Source organism: Pleurodeles waltl, chromosome 1_2, assembly GCF_031143425.1.
Source record: "Pleurodeles waltl isolate 20211129_DDA chromosome 1_2, aPleWal1.hap1.20221129, whole genome shotgun sequence".
Classification (NCBI taxonomy): Eukaryota; Metazoa; Chordata; class Amphibia; order Caudata; family Salamandridae; genus Pleurodeles; species Pleurodeles waltl.
This window is the reverse complement of record NC_090437.1, coordinates 1014660259-1014681893: the sequence shown is the minus strand read 5'-3', so window position 1 is coordinate 1014681893 and position 21635 is coordinate 1014660259. Positions and strand designations below refer to the sequence as shown.

At 42.5% G+C, this 21635-nt stretch overlaps 1 protein-coding gene across 4 annotated transcripts in view; it reads left to right on the top strand.

Moving 5' to 3' along the window:
* LIMCH1 (LIM and calponin homology domains 1) overlaps positions 1–21635 on the top strand; it is a 662913-nt gene that overhangs the window by 449890 nt on the left and 191388 nt on the right. For all 4 annotated transcript variants that reach the window (XM_069201855.1, XM_069201848.1, XM_069201843.1 and 1 more), the window contains exon 7: positions 11988–12183. In XM_069201855.1, the coding sequence (XP_069057956.1) occupies positions 11988–12183 (196 nt within the window). The remainder of the gene's footprint in view (positions 1–11987; positions 12184–21635) is intronic.

The following is a 21635-nucleotide window of genomic DNA, read 5'->3' as shown; positions in this document are numbered from 1 at the left end:
CATTCTCCGCCGTATTTCTTCCTCCAGTATGCTGTCAGCGCCCACTCTTCCATTGGTCCTCCAACTCCCGTGGGTCCAGCAATTTTTTGTCTCGGGTATTTTTTGTTTTTGACAGCTGCCATTTGCTGCTAGGCATGTTCTCCAGTGTAATAAGCGCTTTTATGCAACTAAAACTACATTTTTAAATTTACTTATCCAAATCGTGTCCACCATCTTGGATCAGGAAGTAACATTAACCCCTTCGCAGCCAAGAAAGTAACGGTTACGTCCTTGCCTGCGGTGCTGAGGCGCCAAGGACGTAACCGTTACATCCTGGGACCGGCTAGCGCTCCCCCCATGAGCCTCGCCTCAACGCCCCCACTGCAGTGATGGAAGGGGAATCGCTAGGGTGCAGAGATGCCCACTGGACACCAGGGATTTCTATCTTTCAGGTAATTGACATGAGAGCAAGGGGTGCTCCCCAGGGGGCCAAATTATTTTTAGGCCATTTCTGCCCTGGGGGGGAGGGGTGGGTGGGTTGGGTGGGGGCTGGGGGCTGGACAAAAACCCCATAGACACCAGGGATAATTTATGTTGTTGGTTTTTTTTTTGCCTTAGGCAAGGGTCGCTCCCCAGGGGGCAAAATTAATTTTAGGCCATTCCTGCCACCCTTGGGGGCAGATTGGCCTATTTTTATTAGGCCAGTCTGCCCCAAGGAGGGCAGAAACCACTAGACACAAAGGAATTTCTTTTTTGTTATTGACATGAGGGGAGTGGCCCCTTGGGCAAGGGTCGCTCCCCTGGGGTGGAGGAAGGGGGGGATTTATTTTAGGCAATTTCTGTTCCCCTTGGGGGCAAATTGGCCTATTTCTATTAGGGGGCGTAGAAACCACTTAGGCACTAGGGATTGGTATGTGTGTTTTCTTTGGGGGGGCAGCCCCTTGGGCAAGGGCCACTCCCCAAGGGGGCACATTACTGTTGGTCATATCTGCCCCCCTTGGGGGCAAATCAGCCTATTTTTGGAAGGCCCATCTGCCCCCAAGGGGACAGAAAGCTCACCAGAGACCAGGGAAGATTTTTTTCTCCAAAATAAGAGGGTGGGGGTATGGCCATACCCCACCCCAAATAAATGGTGCCAAAGTTGTTCTGTCCACTAATGGGCAGATGGGACAATTACCCCCGCTCCATATACCGGGGGTGGAAAGTCTACTAGATGCCAGGAAATTAAAAAACAAAACAAAAAATAGTGTGGTGGTGTGGCTACCAACCAGTATGGGCCTGGTTATGCCCCCATCCCAACTGAAGGGGGTAACTGTCTTTCAGCTCTCCCCCGCACATTAAAACATCCTATCCCACGGCAAGCAAGAGGACAATTGATTAATGTGGGTTTTGGTTTTACATTTGGGCCATGAGAGTTTGGCTAACTCTCAAAATTGTCACACTTGGAATGGTGAGGGCTGCACTTTTTGGACTTTGGGACGTTGCTATGAGGAAAAATCCACAAGACCTAGACACATCTGAAAACTAAACTTCTGGGTGATTCCAGGGTGGTGTGCTTCACAGGCACCCCGCACCATTTTCTTACCCACAATGCCCTACAAACCTCCAACTTAGCCCGAAATCAAACATTTTGTGATGGAACCTTCTGGAATCTGCAGGAATCCACAAAATTCATACCACCCAGCATTGTCTCATCTATACCAATACAAATTCTGCTGCACTTGTCAGCCTAAAAATGTTTTTTTTCAAACTTGCCTTTTGGACCTGCTTTGGTTCCCCCTCAATTTCGACATGTTTTTAGCTCTTCACTGTCACAGGCACTTGGCCCACCTACACAAGTGAGGTATCATTTTTACCGGGAGACTGAGGGGAACGGTGGGTGGTAGGAAATTTGTCCCAGTGCGGTGTTCCCACACAAAAGTGGGGGAAATTTTTTTTTTTTTTTTTTTAGCTAAATTTGAGGTTTGCTGAAGATTCTGGGTAAGAAAACATTGGGGGATCCACACAAGCCACACCTCCCTGGACTCCCTTGGGTGTCTAGTTTTCAGAAATGTCTGGGTTTGGTCGGTTTCCCTAGATGGCTGCTGAGCCCTGGACCGAAAACGCATGTGCCCCCCCTCACCCCCCCTGCAAAAACAGGTAGTTTTGTATTTGATAATTTTTATGTGTCCACATAGTGTTTTGAGCATTTCCTTTCGTGGGCACTAGGCCTTCCCACACAAGTAAGGTACCATTTTTATCGGAAGACTTAATGGAACGTTGGGTGGAAGGACATTTGTGGCTCCTCTCAGATTCCAGAACTTTCTGTCACCGAAATGTGAGGAAAAAGTGTTTGTTTTGCCAAATTTTGAGATTTGTAAGGGATTCTGGGAAACAGAACCTGGTGAGAGCCCCACAAGTTACCCCCATCTTGGATTTCCCTAGGTTTCTAGTTTTCAAAAATGCTCAGGTTTGGTAGGTTTCCCTAGGTGCTGGCTGAGCTAAAGGCCAAAATCCACAGCTAGGCACTTTGCAAAAAACAGCTCTGTTTTCTTTGGGAAAATTTGATGTGTCCATGTTGTATTTTGGGATATTTCCTGTGGCGGGCATTAGGTCTACCCATAGAAGTGAGGTACAATTTGTATCAGGAGACTTGGGAGAACACTGGGTGGAAGGAAATTTGTGGCTCCTAAGATTCCAGAACTTTCTGTCACCGAAATGTGAGGAAAAAGAGGGTGTTTTTTGGCCAAGTTTTGAGGTTTGCAAAGGATTCTGGGTAACAGACCCTGGTGAGAGCCCCACAAGTCACCCCATCTTGGATTCCCCTAGGTCTCTAGTGTTCAAAAATGCACAGGTTTGGTAGGTTTCCCTAGGTGCCGGCTGAGCTAGAAGCCAAAATCTACAGCTAGGCACTTTGCAAAAAACACATCAGATTTCAATGTAAAAATGTGATGTGTCCTTGTTGCATTTCCTGCAGGCACTAGGTCTACTCACACAAGTGAGATATCATTTTTATCTGGAGTCTTGGGGTAACACAGAATTGAAGAACAAGTTGTTATTGCCCCTTATCCTTCTCAACATTTTTTCCTTCCAAATGTAAGACAGTGTGTAAAAAAGAAGTCCATTTGAGAAATGCACTGTAATTCACATGCTAATCTGGAGACCCCGGAATTCAGAGATGTGCAAATAACCACTGCTTCTCAACACCTTATCTTGTGCCCATTTTGGAAGTACAAAGGTTTCCTTGATACCTATTTTTCCCTCTTTATATTTCACCAAATGAATTGCTGTATACCCGGTATAGAATGAAAACCCATTGCAAGGTGCAGCTCATTTATTGGGTCTGGGTACCTAGGTTTCTTGATGAACCTACACTGCCCTCTATATCCCCGCAACAAGAAGAGTCCAGCAGATGTAACGGTATATTGCTTTCAAAAATCTGACATCACAGGAAAAAGTTAGAGTAAAACGTGAAGAAAAATTGCAGTTTTTTTTTTTTTCACCTCAATTTCAATATTTTTTTAATTCAGCTGTTATTTTCTGTAGGAAAACCTTATAGGATCTACACAAATGACCACTTGCTGAATTCAGAATTTTGTCTACTTTTCAGAAATGTTTAGCTTTCCGGGATCCAGCATTGGTTTCACTCCCATTTCTGTCACTAAGTTGAAGGAGGCTAAAGGCACAAAATATAGTAAAAATGGGGTATGTCCCAGTAAAATGCCAAAATTGTGTTGAAAATGTGGTTTTGTCATTCAAGTCTGGCTGTTCCTGAAAGCTGGGAAGTTGGTGATTTTAGCACCGCAAACCCTTTGATGCCATTTTCAGGGGAAAAAACACAAGCCTTGTTCTGCAGCCCTTTTTTCCCATTAAAAAAAAAAACAAAAAAACATTTTTGCTGTATTTTGGCTAATTTCTTGGTCTCCTCCAGGGGAACCCACAAACTCTGGGTAACTCTAGAATCCCTAGGATGTTGGGGGGAAAAAAGGATGCAAATTTGGTGTGTGTAGTTTATGTGGACAAAACGTTATGAGAGCCTAAGCGCGAACTGCCCCAAATAGCCAAAAAAAGGCCTGCCACCTGAGGGGGAAAAGGCTTGGCAGCAAAGGGGTTAAATACCTGTTGTATTTTGTATCTTTCTGTATCTCTGAGTCATTGTGCTCTCCACCTGTCTTGACACATTGTTTACCCACTTTGTCATGCAGTGGGTTAGTGAGATGCTCATAGACAAATGAAGCTCACATTGTTGCTGCCTTTTGCTGCGTGTGTGTGGTAGCTGTGCGTGTGTGTGTGTATATATATATATATATATATATATTTATTTCATAAAGAAAGGTTTCATTGCTGTACCACACAGACCTGCATATGCACGTGTGCAAACAAACATTGTGGTTGGCTTAATTAAGATTGTGAGGCAAGTTTGCACTACAGTTGCTGACACCTGCTCTGCTGGTTATATTTTTTATAGTGGAAGTATGTTGTACCTCTGCTACATTAATGGAGTGTTATGTCTTCATTATCAAAAAAATACAAAACGGTTGGCCCTGTTAGTGCTTGTTTGTTCATGTCCCATTCTATTCAGTCTGTTCCACAGAGGTCAGTCTTAGGCTTGACTCAGTGCCTCGGTCAGTGTGTCACAGCCCCGCATCTCCTGCCAAGGACGTCGTCATCGGAACACTTGGTCAGACACCGGTTTCTGAAGTTGACATTAGCAATTATATTTATATTTTGACAGGCCTGATGCGAACTCTGGCAGTTACACACTTCTACTTTTGGTTCTGCATCGTCATTGTCGATTGCAAGTCATTTCGTTTCTTTCAGTAGTTGAAGAGCAAATGGGGATGTGAGAGTTCTGTTTTTATTTTTACTTGCTACTGATTGGATGCTTAGTCATCACAAAGTTTATATTCAAGTAAGCAGGTCTAAGTCATAGTTAGACTGTTATATTTAGATATTTTTGGACCCTAAGGGCTGCGCCACTTATTAGACTTCCCTAGCCGGGCAACACAAGGCTCTCTCCACTAAGAACAAGCAGTGGCAAAGCCAGTAGGTCTCCCCTATCCAATGTGTTTTAGCCATGGGTGGCTGCTGTTCAACATGGCTAAATGTTAGTGGTGGTTCGTGGTGTGGAGTGTCATAGAGTAATGACATATGGCGAAGAGTGGCGTGGCAAAGCATGTCCTGTATTGGAGTGAGATAGTGTAGAGTGGCATAGAGTGGCATACACTGGAGTGGAATAGAGTAGAGTGCACTGGTATAGAGTGCACTGGTATAGAGTGCACTGGTATAGAGTGCACTGGTATAGAGTGCACTGGTATAGAGTGCACTGGTGCAGAGTGCACTGGTGTTAGATTCAGCTTCATACAGTGCAGAATCATAGAATGTAATGGCGAAGATTAGAGTGGTGCATAGAGTGCAGTGGCATAGAGTTGTGAGACAGGGCAGTGGCACAGAGTAGGGTCGAGTGACATAGAGAGCGATGGCATAGAGTGCAGAGTTGAGTGGCATAGAATGCAGTTGCATAAAGTGGTGCAGGGTAGAGTAGCATAGAGTGGTGTAGAGTATAGTGCTATGGAGTGCAGCGGTGTAGAGTGGACTAGTGCAGAGTAGCATGTCCTAGAGTGCAGTTGTTTAGAGTGCATTGGCGGAGTGGTTAAGAGTAGAGTGCAGTGGTATAGAGTGAAGTGGTGCAAAGTAGAGTGCAGTTGCGTGGAGTGGCATAGTGATAGCGTAACGTGGTGTAGAGTGCGGTGGTACAGAGTAAGGTGCATTGGCATAGAATGTATTGGCATAGAATGTATTGGCATAGAGTGCATTGGAGTATAGTGCGGTGTTGCAAAGTGGCATAGAGAACAGTGGCGTGGAGTGGGGTTCTGCATAGTAAATTGAGTGTATTGGCATAGAGTAAAGTGGGACAGGGTACAATAGAGGCATAGCGTGAAGTGGCATAGAGTGCAGTGGAGTAGAGTGGTACAGAGTAGTGTGGAGCGGTGCAGAGTGGAGTGGCGTACAGTGGAATATTCATCCTGTGGTAGCACTCTGCCTTCACAGACAACACATTTTCATTTGAAATTACCATTACATTTGCATGGACATACAGTTTTACTAATAAAACTATACAGTGCACAGACAAAAATGTGTGGAGATTATATCACCTAGTGTAACAATTTGTTTTGATCCTATTAAAGTATTTGTTTCAAATACGCTTCAGAAACAAACAAAAAAGTTTGATTTTGTTCCTAATTGTAATATATTCTGGAATACTTTAGTTTACTTTAAATGTTGTCATGTGCTAGAAAAAAAACACTTTCCTATCCCCCTGTCCAGCAAGATCGTCACATAAATCCTCTCACTTTGAAAAAAGTAAACAAGCGCCCTCGAAGACAGCTCCTGACATTTGACCTCAGTCTTTGAATGCACAGCAGATGTTATGAGATAAGGACAAGATTTACAGACCTGTTTACAGAAAGGGAGCACTCGCAAGGATTCTGTAAATAAGGTTTTGGCAAGGGAAGGTACAAACGCAGGCTTGACATAAACAAATAAAGCTGCCAAATGGAAAGCAAGAAAATGTGAGTTACAAACCACAAAGCCAATGGCAAGCAACCAGTAGAATACATTCCTACGATACCTTTCTGAATGTTCCCAAGACTGCGACCTAAAAATGGGTGACCAAACTGTGCCGCAATGATGCATACCTACAATGGAAGAGAAAATCCAGTGCAGAAGTATCACCTTGCCTAAGGCAGGGCCCTGTGATCAGTGCACTGCCCATACTGCTTAGCCTTGCACAGCAAGGGTGGATGCCTTCTCCATGCCATTGAATGGATATAACCCTCTGTAACTTTGGCTGAACACATTGGGGTGGGAGAAGAGCAGTGGTTGATGTGGGCAGGGAATGAGGGGCACAACTTGCCCATACTTTTTAATTTAAGAAAACCAGTTCCCCTCATTTTTTTTTTTTTAAAGCCAACTGCCCTGGAGGGTTTATCCAGACAGCAGAATGGCTTCAGCTGAAGTGTAAGGCGAGGGAATCGCTGTCTCCTAAGCTGTGAAATCAAGGGAGGGACAGGCAAATAAATAAACCTTTATTTTTCAGGACACCTGCTTGTCTGAAAAAATTGTAAATGTGTGCAACTGGTCAATCTGCAAATGTAAAGGGTTGCTTAGAAGCCGGTATTGGCTTTAATTGATGGAATCACTTTAAACTTCCTGATCACACAGATTCATTATTTTTGAGTGATATTGCAAGGGTGTTACCATCCAGGAGGCTGTAAACTGTGTGCTTTTACAAGATAGTTATAAAATAATTGCACTACGTACATTCTGGGTGTTACTAAACCCTATATTTTGGAAGCATTTTTCTTTATCTTATACCTGTTTGCGCGTTTTGTAGCAGTTTATCTTATACTATGTGTAATACAGGTTCAAAATAATGACATATATTCACAGTGCTTTCTGTCACATACTGGGACTTCTTGCACTAATTCTCCATTGCGCCAACCATTTTCATTTCTGTGGTTCTCTGGATAGACACACAGACTTCTGCAGTGCATTAGCTAATAGAGGTTTCATAATGTATGACGTGCATTTCCCACCGATTAACTTAACTTTCATTTGTTTTTCATTTAAGCTGTGCATTATTCTATACATAGTTACCTGAATCTGAAAGACCAAACTTTTTTTTACAAAATATATTTTGTATCCACATCATTGACCTTGCCCCCATGCACACTCACACTGCCACCATCACGCGCAACATCAAAGTTTCCATAGCTTTTAATGCTCTTTAACCTCTGGAGAAGGTGGTCTACCATTCAGCCAGCCTCCTTTCTGGTCCCCAAACTATTTTCCCAGTGACCAAAATATGTTTTTTAAAAATGCATTGTTACCTCTGTCAACTGCAGCCTGCAGGTTAAACTAGATTTTATTCTTAGTCTCTTCCGTACAGCTATACTGATTTCGGTCTACTTCATATGTGTTTTTGCCTTTACTGTAGGTCCAGCTTCAATTAAAATTGTTGTGTCTACAGTTGCTCTTTTGTATCTGGTGTTCTCTTGCTGGTATAAAGATGTGCTGCTTGGCATTGCATGTTGAGGTCATAGATGGTGCCAATGGTAAGGTGATATGTGACATCATAGACGAGATCATGAGCAGTGCATTGGGGTGAGTTATAATTTTGTTGCTTTCTAAAACGGATGAATTTCAGTGTTCTTTTTTTATCTGGCTGGACAGCGCAGAATTGTTGAACTTTTGAGATAAACATAAAATAAGTTTTCTATAGTACTGCAGAGAGGTGCTTTGGCTCAGCCCACATGTTGATGTACAGGAATACATGTTGTAATAGGGCAGAAATTATGTGCTTCCACCGAAATAGCTGCTTCCCCCTCCACAAAGCTGTGATTATTTTATTTATCCAGCTGTCTGAACCAGCAGCAGTATGGCTGCCCAGAGTAGGTCACTAAAATCTTTATAGTATCGAGCTAAATAGGATGGAGTTTGACCTCCTTTCAGGAGCACACACATGGCTAAAAAGCCTTAGATAAGTGGACAATTCAGAATGTTTCCTTTTCTCTGGCAGCAGCGCAGGCTGGAGGAGGAAAGTCCTGTTTTCGAGTCCCAGCAACCCAGATGGTTGTCAGTTTATACGCACTTGAATGGACCTATGCCTTATTTGTTTCAGTGGGAAATCGTATGCAGGATTCCATAGCCGTGATCTGTTTCTTGAGTAGTGTTATGAAAAAGCTAGTGGACATGACTTGCATGTTGTAAAAACTATGTGTTAAATGCAGTAGGGCTTTTAAGGATGGATTGTAATTACCCTGTGCTAAGGCCTGTAGGCAGGTGTTTTGTCACATGAAATTTCACTGATTATCATAGTAGATAAGAGTTTTTATTTTTGTGACCCACCCATCAAACCATATGAATTGAAGGTGTGCACTTCGATAATCATTATTAGTCTTTTTATATTGTTTTGACAACTAATTTTGTACATATTTGTCGTTTGTATTATGGTATACCTGATGGTTTTTTGTGGGAAAGCTTGTGCCCAATGCAGTAGGTCTGACTTGGTTATGGTGACAAGACAGTAGTTATAGGCCTGGTTGTTATGATTAAGGCAGCAGGCCTAGCGTATTTAGTTTGAAAAGCATATGTTAAAGTCAATAGTTATTTCAGGGTGCATTTCTGTTACTTTATTTCTGGATACATTTCTGTGACATCATTTTAAAGCCTAGATGTAAGTATTTTGTTACATGGAATCTGATTACCAGCAAGGGATTTGGCATTGGTTACTCCCTTCTGACGAACAGTTGGGACAGAGGACTTGCACAGTGAAAATACTTCTTAGGCCTTCTGAAGAGAGATAGTTTCAAGATTGCTAACATGTTGGTTATAAAGGTGGTAGCTATGCTGAAACTTTATTACAGTGATAGACTATGTGCAGAACCACTGCAGGACGGACTTCTGCCACTAGGTTTAGTTTGGTTACTGCAAATAGTAATAGTGCTGTGTTTAAACAGGCGCATGTTTATTTTTTCCTACTTGTAGTTCTTTATCTTGCATATGTTGAGCGTGGGTGCATTTTCTTGTGGTTGTGTCATAGGGTGAACGGATGCATGCTTGTGAACAGTAGTAACAGTATGTAAGCAATGACATTATTATACTATAGTTTACTATAACTTGCACCTCCATCATGCACTGCTTATGAACTTGCAAAATACCTTGGATATGCATTATTAAGTTGAACAAATTGTTCTTTAATTGTAATGAATCGGGTCATTATTAATGTTATTTAACATGCCATGAGTGATGTAATATGGGAGGTCATAAGCAGTGCACAAACCAAAGTTTTTATCATTAATCATAAGCATTAAAATGTTGAAAATAGGTGCACAGGTAAAATAAAAACTCAAAGTTACGGCCATGCTGGGAACGGAAAACACACCAGTGAACTCATAGTTAACAAATCACCATCGTGCACCAGAAATGTCAAATCTAAGCAATGTTTGTTTTAACAGGAAAGACTACACTGCAGCAACTATATATATAAGACTTTAAAGACTGCATATCCCAGAATGCCAAATAGAATAGAGGCATGCTGGGCTAGATGTATGTATATAGTGACATTAAATTAGGACTGATCAGTCGTGATCAAGACTTGTGGGACTGAAACGCGTTAGCATTTCCTTATCTCGCCTTTAATCGTGGACTAAAGTCAAGAATTAAGCTGTTGATCGACTCTTGGAGTGTGGCTGTTTGCGTATGTGTGGGGTGTGCGTGTATATATTCATTTATATATTTATTCCAAATAGGCCTTGAGGAAGTGTTTGTACGTCATGACCACGTGACGTAGGTGTTTTTGGAATTGCCCTAGGAATGTTTGCACGATGCCAGTGCAAACTTTGGAGACTTGTGCACAACTATGCGGTGGGTAAAATGTTCGAAAATGATTTAAGAAATTCTGGGTCCTAAATTCGTTCAGTGCTTCCAAATTATAAACTGGAGATTAATTAAGGAGTTCGTAGGTAAAAACAAGGACACCCGACGTTTGAGAATATGTGGAACATTCCATTAGCACTGTTTGCATATAGAGAGAATATGGGGGTAAATTCGGGTAACACCGCTTGTATTCTTTGCATTGAGTTTACATTCCATCTGTGCAGTACGTGCATGTGTGCTTAGAGCTTGCTTTGTAAAAATAAATGTGTACGAACCAAAAGTTTATCTTGGGGTTTCACTGATAGGGTTGCTGGATACCAAGTCTTCCTAGTCTGGGTTCGTCCTCACTCTTCTTTATTCCGCCGTCCTGCATTCCCCGTTCCCTTGTAACTGTTTTTCATCCAGCACACACGCACAAGCGCGCGCGCACTCACTCTTTCTCGCCCTCCCAACACCGGCGCAAATTAAGCACTGTTTGTCCCTACACATGCTCCTCGGTGCAAGTTTACTGTGCCCGGGTCTACTTTGACTTGACTTTGTGATGGTTAATAGTACTTTATGCTTTCAATTCATATTCAAAACAAAAACGTAAAAGTGCTGTTGCTTTACCTCCGTGGAAAACAATTGAATTAAACACTGGGGGATCTGTTTGCTCCCGCCCGTCAGGGTTGAACGTACTCCGCTGCCCCCCTTCACACCAGAGCCCCCGGGGCACGGAGCCCAGTTTTGGCTTTCCACAGGCCGAGTTATTTTGGCTTCCTCGGCCCGGGCCATTGTCCCGACTGCGAAGAGTGGTCGGAACAAGGGATTTGTTCCCGGGCGCGGGCGGCTGGGGTGACCTTTCCCCGGGCCCCCGGCGGGTTTCACCGAGCGCTGCTGCTGCTGGAAAGAATGCGCGGTCGCTGGGCCGTCAAAGGCGGCCATTGTTCCGCCGGCCCCGGACCTGTGGGTCCGCTCCACGGGCCCTGTATCCCCGGGGCCAGCGGCTGGCGGCCAGGAAAGCGCTGCGCCGCATTCTTCGGCGGCATCAGCAGACACAGTTAGCATATTTTTCAGTGCGGATTGCCGCGGACAGACACCCACCCCCCTTTCATAGCGGGAATTTCTCTTCCACCGAAAGCCTCCCTCTCGGTGGAAGATAAATTCCCGCTATGAAAGGGGGGTGGGTGTCATTATGTCACCAGCGTGAGTTTTACTGCGCGCTGCCCTGGGCACCTAGCCTGAGAGTTGGGAGACTTTCACGGGCGGGGGTAACCCCCAAGCTTTGAGCACAAGTGGACGCAGCTACTTTGTAATGATGGAGCACGGGGCGCTAGCGCAGGTCCTGGTTCTAATTTCCTCTGTGAGGCTTCATCTCCCACTGATTGTGCGAACCAGGAAAGGGTGATTGGTTGGTGTTCATCGGTGTGGCACTATCCTGTGCGCCTGGAAGCGTTGTATCCCCTCCCTCAAGGTGCTTTGCGAGCTTGCCTTTGAGATGCTGCTGATGTTGAGCGAGCTGCGGTTTGAACGGCCTTGTTGGCTTTTCCCTGAGTCGACGAACTTGCCTGAGAATGTGTTTTTTTTCTGTTTCTCTTTTGCTGTCGCAGGAAACCGATGATATTGACAGCCCGAAGCGCAGCATTCGTGACAGCGGCTACATCGACTGCTGGGACTCGGAGCGCAGCGACTCCCTCTCCCCGCCGCGGCATGGCCGGGACGACTCCTTCGACAGCCTGGACTCCTTCGGCTCGCGCTCACAGCAGACCCCGTCCCCGGATGTAGTCCTCCGAGGGAGCAGCGATGGTAGGTACCCGAGCAGATCCTTTGTGGATGCCCCTGCTGTTTCAGTGCCGCGGTGCACGGCCCGGTTCTGGTGCCATGCGGGTACTTCACGCAGCCTCAGAGTCAGGGCATTTTATTTGGGCGCTTTACATCTGAATATTAAGTAAACTATGTAAAATCTACGTCACCCATAATGCACGAACAGCAGGGCGCTTTCCCGAGCGCCCCATACAAACTATCTCAGTGCTACAGCAATCAAAGCAAACTTTAAAAGATACTAGTGAAGGCCTCCGGTAAGAGATACATCCTTCAGAATTATCTAAACATCGCACGCTCCCAGCAGCGTTGATTAAGGCGCACGATAAAACTGTAGCTGTACAAAAGCTTGTGGAGTTTGATCTTTGGATAGCACCTCCACTCACTACCAGTAGAAATCTGCATGGTTTTCTATAGTAGCGAACAATATCTCTATTTTGCTTCTAGTGATGCATAGCCCTTTCTGTTCAAACGGCCTTATCGCCTTTGGAATGCTAGGCGTTAAACAACAAGTGTCGAACATCAGCTCTGTTTATTTAAAACGAAAAAAAAGTGAACATTTGTATTATTGAAAAGTTCTGCTATTGTAGTGTCTGGAAACACATCCGTTTTACTAACATTAGGAGTTTTTCTTGTGTCTTCAGTAGACCCTGAGTGGAAGAGCATGAAAAAGGATGTAGACCAACATGTGTCCTTTCCCCTGTTTTGTCACACGGGTGGCGTCGCAGCTTACCACTTGTGATATGTCGTGATACTTTTAGAGCACGGTTCTTCACACTGAGTTATGGCCTTTTTGCAGTGAGCAGATCACCAAAACGCAGTTGGCCCTATTCACAAAGATACATTTACACGGTAGATTTACTTGTGTGCAAAACTACTCCTGCACACAAGCGTAAATTTATACTTTTTCACTACTCACCATGTCAAAGTGTAGATTAATACCCAATTGCAGACTTTCATGTGTCAGCGGTGGAGACTTCTAAGACGTACTTTACGAGAGTAAGGTGCCTACTACCAACTTTCCACAGGTGGCTGGAGATCTCCTGCACTGGGGGCGGAGATCTCCCTACGGTAATGTAAGGAAAAATAATAGGGTTTATTAATTATGACCAATTAAATCTGTTTTAGTGTAAGATACAAATTAAAATAACCTAAAGGTAGCAAAATAAAATGTTAACACATAAACTCTTCACATTGTAGTTTATTTAATAAACTACATTCATTTATAAATATAATTCTGCAATCAAAAATAATAAACCCTCCATCAATAGGATTTTAATATTTAAGTAATATTTAGTTAATAAAAACGAACTGAAGATATTGATGAAGGTATTTTGTTTTCATTTAAAATATTTGCAAATATTATTATAAAAATATGATTTAACTTTTTCAAAATTGCTTATTTTTTACAATTATACAATATTCAATTTTGAATGTAATGGAGTGTTTTACCTCTGAAAACAATTATATGTGTAACTTAAATGGTAACATGTATTTAATATTCTTTTAGGGTGTTATATTAAGTCCCTGCCTCCGTTACTTTCTATGGGACAACGCTGCAGTACCTGTGAGAGTGGCTATGTGTGGGCGGGACTGGAGTACGTTTACTATTGCTCTGTGACCTTTTGGGCTGTAGTACCTTCAGAACTGTATTTTGTGTATAGTGATGGTACGTTCTTTAGTGGGTGGGTGTCGGTATTCACATGTTCCTTCTGGAGCCCCTCCTTAGTCCTCCATAGGCCCCTTCGTTTAGTAATAGGTATTCCTAATTTACCAGCCCCTCCCCCCTTTTCCCTCTCACATTTACATCTAAATCATCGGCTTCTGTGTGTGGATGGCGAAGATCCCACCTAGAACAGATAGAGGCAGAGGCCTTTGCCCGTAAGTGACTCAGTAGCATTTTGTAGTACTTGAACAGTAGTGCTATATTACTTCACGTACTACCGAATACAATTAATGAATAGACCCCAATGATGGAGTGCCTGCTTTGGTTTTTAGTGGCGGACATGAGTTTTCAGAAGTTGTCTGCATAGTAAGTGGTGTGCATCAGCAAGCCTGGGCCACCGTGCGTTATACTTCTATTTATACACAGTGCCAGGATTTGGCAAGTGACAGTATAGCCGGAGCTTAAGGAACATCCAGAGACCATTTGTGGAGAAACAATCCGAACCTATTTTTCAGCATACAGGGATTAAGCAGTAATAACTGATATCTGAAAACTGCAATATTACAGAATCGTTTGAGTGATTCTTTGCAGTATCTCTGTACCCTTTGGTGAGTAGTAATTATCTCTGGCTGGCGTCCCTACGAGCTGGTACTGGCAGGCGCCAGATAGAAACTATGGGCTGGCTTCTGGAAAGAAGAGGTGCCGCTTGCCGCGCCTTCAGGTTTGGAAGCTGCTAACGGAGCGGCCTCGTCACACAGTGCCTCCTGCCAGCTCCCGGAACGCACAAAAGCTGCATCCGCTGCCCTGTGGAGAAGCGATCCCCACCCAGGAGTTGGGGAGAACCAGTCACTGGCCTGGCCCGGCCTGGATGCGCTGCTCTCCACGTGCGGGGCCTGCTCTGCGCGGGACAGATGTAATCAACTCCTCTCCGCTTCTGAAGTTACGGTGCTTTAGTAAAGTAAGCTCAGCATATGCTTCAGTTTAAAATCTGAATTAATGCTAAATAAGAAGCAGTATGGTATTTGTGTCTTTCCCACTGTTTGCTAAATGAGACTTCTTGTACACTGGCCTCGTTTGGGGGAAACCAAGAGGTCTCAATGCCAGGAATTTACACCTGAGGGTTGTAGGTGTTTCCAGTCCTCTGGAGGTTAATGGCCTTTACTTTCACACATAAGTAGTGACAGGAAGCAGTCATTGCTTGCAGGATTTGCAGACCTGTAAGCTGCATGCAACTCCTGAAATAGAAGGTCATTTTTATAGAAAAGGAATTGAAATGCACTAGATGTGCAGCACTGTAGATTACCTTCTGAAGTAGGACATTCATCCCTTGCAAAGTGTTCTCTTTATCACACCGTTTGTCACTCTCACTTGTGCTTTGTAACCAGCCGCAGGAGTTCAAAGTACATGAAGGTGGCAGGTAATCCACTGGAGCTGGCTGATATGGTGAAGCCTTTAATGTACTTAAAAGGTTAGCTCAGGCCCTACACTCAATATAGCGCCTTAGTATTATACCTGCAGTCTTTCTGCATGGTGCATCTGCTGTTATATGGTGCATGTAGTCCTCGCTGAAATACTTGTGGTCTGAGATGGTTTCGATAAGCTGTGTTTGTGGTACCAAGAAAATATTTGTGCACTTCAGATGTTGCGATCATTACCGTAAAAAAAGTTTATACAGGAGTTATAAACATGTTTAAGCTGATTATGCGATGTGCAAACAATTTTGGGTAATTTTAACCAATTTTACTATTTACAAGTTGGACATTTTTCCCAACTCGTACACAAGTTTTATGCTTCTTCGTAAATTTGCAAAGTAAGAACAAACATTTTCAGTGTGTTGAAAAAGCTTTACAGAACATTTTAAACAAACCTACCCATCTTTTTCTTTTCTATATAAAAAGTTAACACTTTTAAAACCCTTAAAATCCCCAGTCCGACTATTTTGCAAATTGTGTAGCAGCAGCCTTACATATTTCAGCTGTTAAAATGTTATTTTTAAAAAAAATAGAACTTTTTAACTGCTATACACATTTATCACAGCTATATGCAAACCATTGCCAAATAGCACTAATTGAAGGGCGTAGGCTTGAATGTCTCCGGTGTAAAAACCTGCTGTACGTTTACTTATTGTAACTGACCACGTTTGTTTTCTTATGCTAGATACTGATGCCTTGAGGCCCTTGTTGAGTGCTCTACACGATTTTGAATGTTGCTCATCAACAAAGGTGATGAGGTACACGCAAAGTGTTACTCCTTTTAACACATCTAAGTGCCTTTCGCGTGGCTGGGCCACAACGCTACTAACAGAAGCTTAGTAAGGCCTTTTTAATCTGTGGCCCAGTGGGAAGTTTTCCTATCGGCTTCCCCTGTGTAAATCTGTGTAGCATCATGACTGACTCCCCCGCCATGTTTGCGGTTCCATAAGTGTGCTTGTTTGCACGGTAAGAGGGGAACCCATGTGTGTACGACCTACAGTTATACTGTGTTCCATATGATTTAGTTGTAGCCAGTGTTGATTTATCCCTTCCCTGTCTGTCACGACATGCTTCTCTCCCTTCACCCCTTCCTCCAGAATCCATTTTAAAACCAAGTGCTATGTATCTAGAATTAGAATCACATCTACTGACTAAAGCAGGAAGGAATTTTTGTGCTTCCCTGATCTGTACTAAGCCATTTTCCGAAGGTTAACCTGTCCGCAGACTGAGAGTAGCAACACTTAATTGCCTGCCCATGTCACATATCTTGTGTCTTGCTGTGCTGGAGAAGCAGCAGACCAGCAAAAGCATCTGATTGGCCAGAAGTAGTTTAGAGCCCAAGCCATAATCTCAGAGTAAGAGTTCCATTGTAGCCCAATTGCCATGGAGCTCTGACACACCTGAAAGAAATTAAATTTCTTTTTTACTCCTTCCTAAATTTTGTGTCCAACTTTCAATCTGATCAGACAGGTGGTTGAAGGTCATCTACCACTGTACTTGAAACAATGATGACCCTTCTGACTTCTCATGAGCGCCCTTTACTAGGAAGAAACTCTGAACATGAAGGCTGGACCCAGAGATAGGAATATCGTCTGTCTCCATTGGAGATCAATGGAATTTATCATAGGACTTCAGCGAAAACTATCCCGCCTCAGTGCAAAGAAGAGAATGCAGTAGAGGTCCTAGCTTAAAACGTGTCTTTACACAGACCATAAATTGAATTCAGTATCCAGTGTATTGCCATGAGTAATTTGAAACTGAATAGCGTAGGAGGCCTCCTGCTGAAAGCCACCCCGACTTGCATAGGCTTTGGGAGCCTTTGTGGTTCACTTCACCCTGTTCGAGAGAGCCATCTGCTGCCATACTTCTTTGTTCCCCAAAGTTCGAGGAGGGACTGCTAGAGGTCCTGTGTTCTGCCTTCTCTGTCAGCTTGGAGAACACCCATGAGCCTCCATAATCAATTTCCATCTCTGTGGTTAAGCAGTCTTGATAGTTCAGGCCCCTTGTTATACCCTCATAAAAAAAAATATTGTCCAGAGACTTTAATTTTTTATTTGTGTTCTTGTATCATTAGAGAAGTAATTTAACTTGGGTAGACTGCTAATCTGGACTGATATTTTTTTTAGATTACATTTTTTTTTAAAAAGGCGGGTGTTTTGCAATGAAGATGCAATATTTCAGGAAGCATGATACCTATAATACCTTATTTTGTTGTCAAAACATAGGTTTTAGGGGTCAAGTAGTCTTATAGACACAGAAAATAACTACTCAGAGCAATCCTTCCAACATTTTTCCAAATGGCGGCTCTTTAATGATGTGCTTTAGCCATTATGTTGGTAATTTATTTTAATATTGTTATTGTTACAAGTTTTCGATTGATTAAAATTGGTAAACATGTGCAAGGCAGGTGGTAGCAGAGGATTTTTAACTCCTGACAGAGTGTTGCTAACTACAAAATCTTAGCACTCCTTCAGCCAAAAAAATGTCATATGCCAAACTAATCTGAAAGAAAAGCTAACATCAACTGCGGCTGGACAGTAGGGAGTTGAAGATGCTGCAGAAAAACAGCGAGACAAAGTTTACATAAGATTGAAACTGATGGTAGAAGAGGATCAGATATTTTACCATTGTAACAACGAATGCTATACACTGGAAAGAAACCTGGAAAAAAATTGTCGAAAAATAACCAGTGACTCACAGCAAGAATCAGTGTCTTCTGAGAAGGTGGCGACAACCAAACACAATGCCCATCCACTTACTAGATCGATGACTGCCCTTTGTCCACCCCCAGCAACTGATGAGAAAGCAGATGATCTTCAATGTGTTATCTGTGGTTTAGCCAGACAAACGCCACAGGTATTGACAAAAGAACAAAGTACGGAGTATGTGAGTCTCAAAGGGCAAACATGTTTTTATCTGCAATTAGTTTCTTCCAAGATGAAGCTTTCAGCCGAGTAGCTGATCTAAACAGCAAGGTCAGGGTATTTTCAGTGGATTTGTATGTCCACCTGAACTGTATGCGTGCATACATTAATTTTTTTTCTATGTACAGTGAGCTCTCAGCAGCACCGTAACCACAAGCCTTCAGTTAAGTTTTCACTCTTTGAAAAAGCAAGTGACGTTTTAAAGCTACACTTAAGTGCTGGCTACGGGTTCACACTCCTTGAGATCATAGAAATAATGGTCAACACTGATGAGACTGTTTGACCCATAAAATTGAAATTAAGATTTTTCTGGTGAGCGTGTACAATGGCAGAATGTGATTGGTGTTCTCAGCTGATTTGATCCCTGAAAAAATAAGATCACATGACGCAGTACTATCAGCAGGAACCATTTTAAGAAACATCCTGAAAGATTTAGATTTTGGACTTAATGACAAATTTTGTGATGCCCCAGAACTTCTCAAATCATGGGAGTCGACATCAATGCCTGATGTTGTCTTATCATTTTTTAGATTGTTTCATATTCAGAAAGAAAAACTGTTACAAACGAAAGTTCTTGAGTTCGGAACAGAAGCCGACAACATTGATGGCTGTGAAGGTATAAGTGAAGAAGTGGAAGACCATCCAGTGAACTGACAGGCTTATGCTGTGCAAATGTACTGACTTTTCCAAATCATGTATTATGAATGACATCATGGCAAAAAGAAAACTCCACTACACATGATGACTGCCCACGCAATCTATGACGAGTGCAAAAGTAGAGAGATAAACACTTCAATGAATAGGACTGGGGTATCAACAAGTTATAATGACAGTATGGAGCAGGAACTTGTTTAGCAGCTCATTCTGTAAAATCTTGTGAATCCGACAGTACGCCACTTCCAAGTCACTTTACCAGGAAAGGATTTACAATTGCTGCTCTTGATTACTACCATGGTGCTTTTTCAAGACTGTACCAATAAAATATCTCCTGGAAAACAAGCTGTGTCAGCTGTAGGCATAAACAAACAAAGCTGCGAACCTATAACCCAACTGCCTTGCTAATGTGTGCTATATCAGTATAAGCCATCAACACATCCCAGTCTACCAGAAAGTTTCAAAGTAGCTGAGGGTATGGATCTGCTAACTTATGCTGTGGTCCGCAAAACTGATTTAGCTGAATTTATCATATTGCTTATTTGGTGCTGACTGAAGGATGAAGAAAAAAGCCAGTTCCTCAGTGGGCTGGAATTCATGCTCTGATCTCCCAGAACACTGTCCCACCTAAGAAGGTTGGGTTTTTACCAGTAATACCATCTCCAGTCACAAACTACGCAACAATGTACACAGCACCAAAAAAAATCCAAAATGTGCATGCTCAGGTTGAAGATCAGCCTTACCTGCCAATTTTCTGCGATGAAGGTGTTTTCTGTATAGAAGCTGACATTTTTATGAGCAATCCAGTAGAATTTGATGATCTTTATCCAATGATGGGTGTTTTCCACACAACAAAAGTTGTGTTACAATGTGCAGGAAGTTATCTCAATGGATGTGGCATAGACAATGTACTTATTGAGGCTGAAATCTTTGGAGGCAAAACTGTCCAGTCAGTATTGAGCGGCACTCATTATGTTTGATTGTTACAAGTATGCTCATCATATATGAGGCTTTAGAAACATTGCATTGAAATGCTTTCTGGGACAAGAAGGACCAATTAGGTTTTGCATCTCTAATATCAGAAGTGAACAAGGCACAGCATGCACTCCATTCAAAAGACATAATGCAAAGCCAGGCAATGTTCAATGCACTCAGTTTAAAATCAGAAAACCAAGTTTGTAGAGTTTGTCAAAGAATGTTAAGAAAAATCAGAACTTCGCAAGTACTAGGGAAATGTTTTACACATGATAGCTCTAGTGAAAAACTTGGTACATGCTGATTGGGACAGTGATTGGGAGCTGACCATGAAGACTGTGGAGTCACTGATTACTGTGTTTCACAAATTTGATTGCATAAACTACCTGAGATATGTCTCCTGGTATTTGGAAAGAGTGAAGAATGTACAAGTGAATAAGTTGTTCCAGTGACAGCTAATTTACCATGAAGTCCTTTCTATTTGCAATGTTTTTCAGAGAGATGACAAATTCACATTTAATGGACAATTGTGAAACTGTTCCTCACCACAAACGTGTGGGAAAGAGAGGGTAATGCTTAAACATGTTGACAGCCTTCTTCATTTCATGCAGCAGCAAGGAAACCCCTTGAAATGACTGAGCCTGTGCAACTACACAACTTCGTGACCAAACAATATGTGGATAACGATATAAAGACATGTCTACCAGATGTCCTGGAACATGGATAAAACCTATACGCAAAACTGAAGCAGGAGAGATTTATATTGAAAGAGGAAAAGCTATTTGACATAATCACTAAAACGAAACTTACACACTTTAATTGCTACAGTAAGTCTTGTCCAAACAGCTACTACAAAGCAGGTTACAAAAAACAACTTTCGCAAGCACATAGATGCATGTAGCAAAAGGAAGGAGCGTATTTCTCTAGGACATTCTGCTGCTTGATCTTCTTCCAACAAATGCATTTTTTTGCGGAGATGCTGAAACCAAACCAGTGAAGCACAAACTCGTACAAGAGCTAAAAAAAAAAAACCTTTCACCTGGAGAATTCAAAAAGGTGTTGTCACTGAAAACTGTTGTTGTGGACTATGTCACATTTGTAAATGGCCAAGATTTCATCCATGCAAAACTCCAGAGAGGCCATTCATACTGTTCTATGGATATCCAAGTTAGTGTGTACTTTGCAAGAACTGCACCTTGTCTTTGACAATTATCTTGAACTATCTGTCAAATAATTTGATAGAATCAGACAAATTTCTACAAGTGGAACAATTGACCTTGCCTGCATCAACGATTTGACACCTATACAGCTTGATAAATTCTGGTCATCAGCATCGAACAAGATGAATTTGAAATGTTTACTCACCAAAACATTGCTGATGCTTCAGTGAACACTAAATTTCCATTTATTGCAAGTGGAATGATTGTCAATGAGGATTTGATGCCTGCAGAGATATATTCAAAAGGTATGGGCAATATTGTTCAAGAGTTTAAGAGCAAATTGGAGGAAGCTGATCTTCATGCTGTGCCTCAGATTGAGTGGGCTGTTCGAAATTGTTCCAATCAAGTCATTGTACTTTCAAATGACACAATATTTTTATTGTGCTACTTAAGTGTGTTGCAATGTTCATAAGCCAAGGATTGTCTGAGTTATGGATACATTATGGAACAGGAGAGAAAAGACTCTTAATCCTGCTTCATATTCCATACAAGAATCTTGACCCAGAGATGCCCAGCATTCTTATCA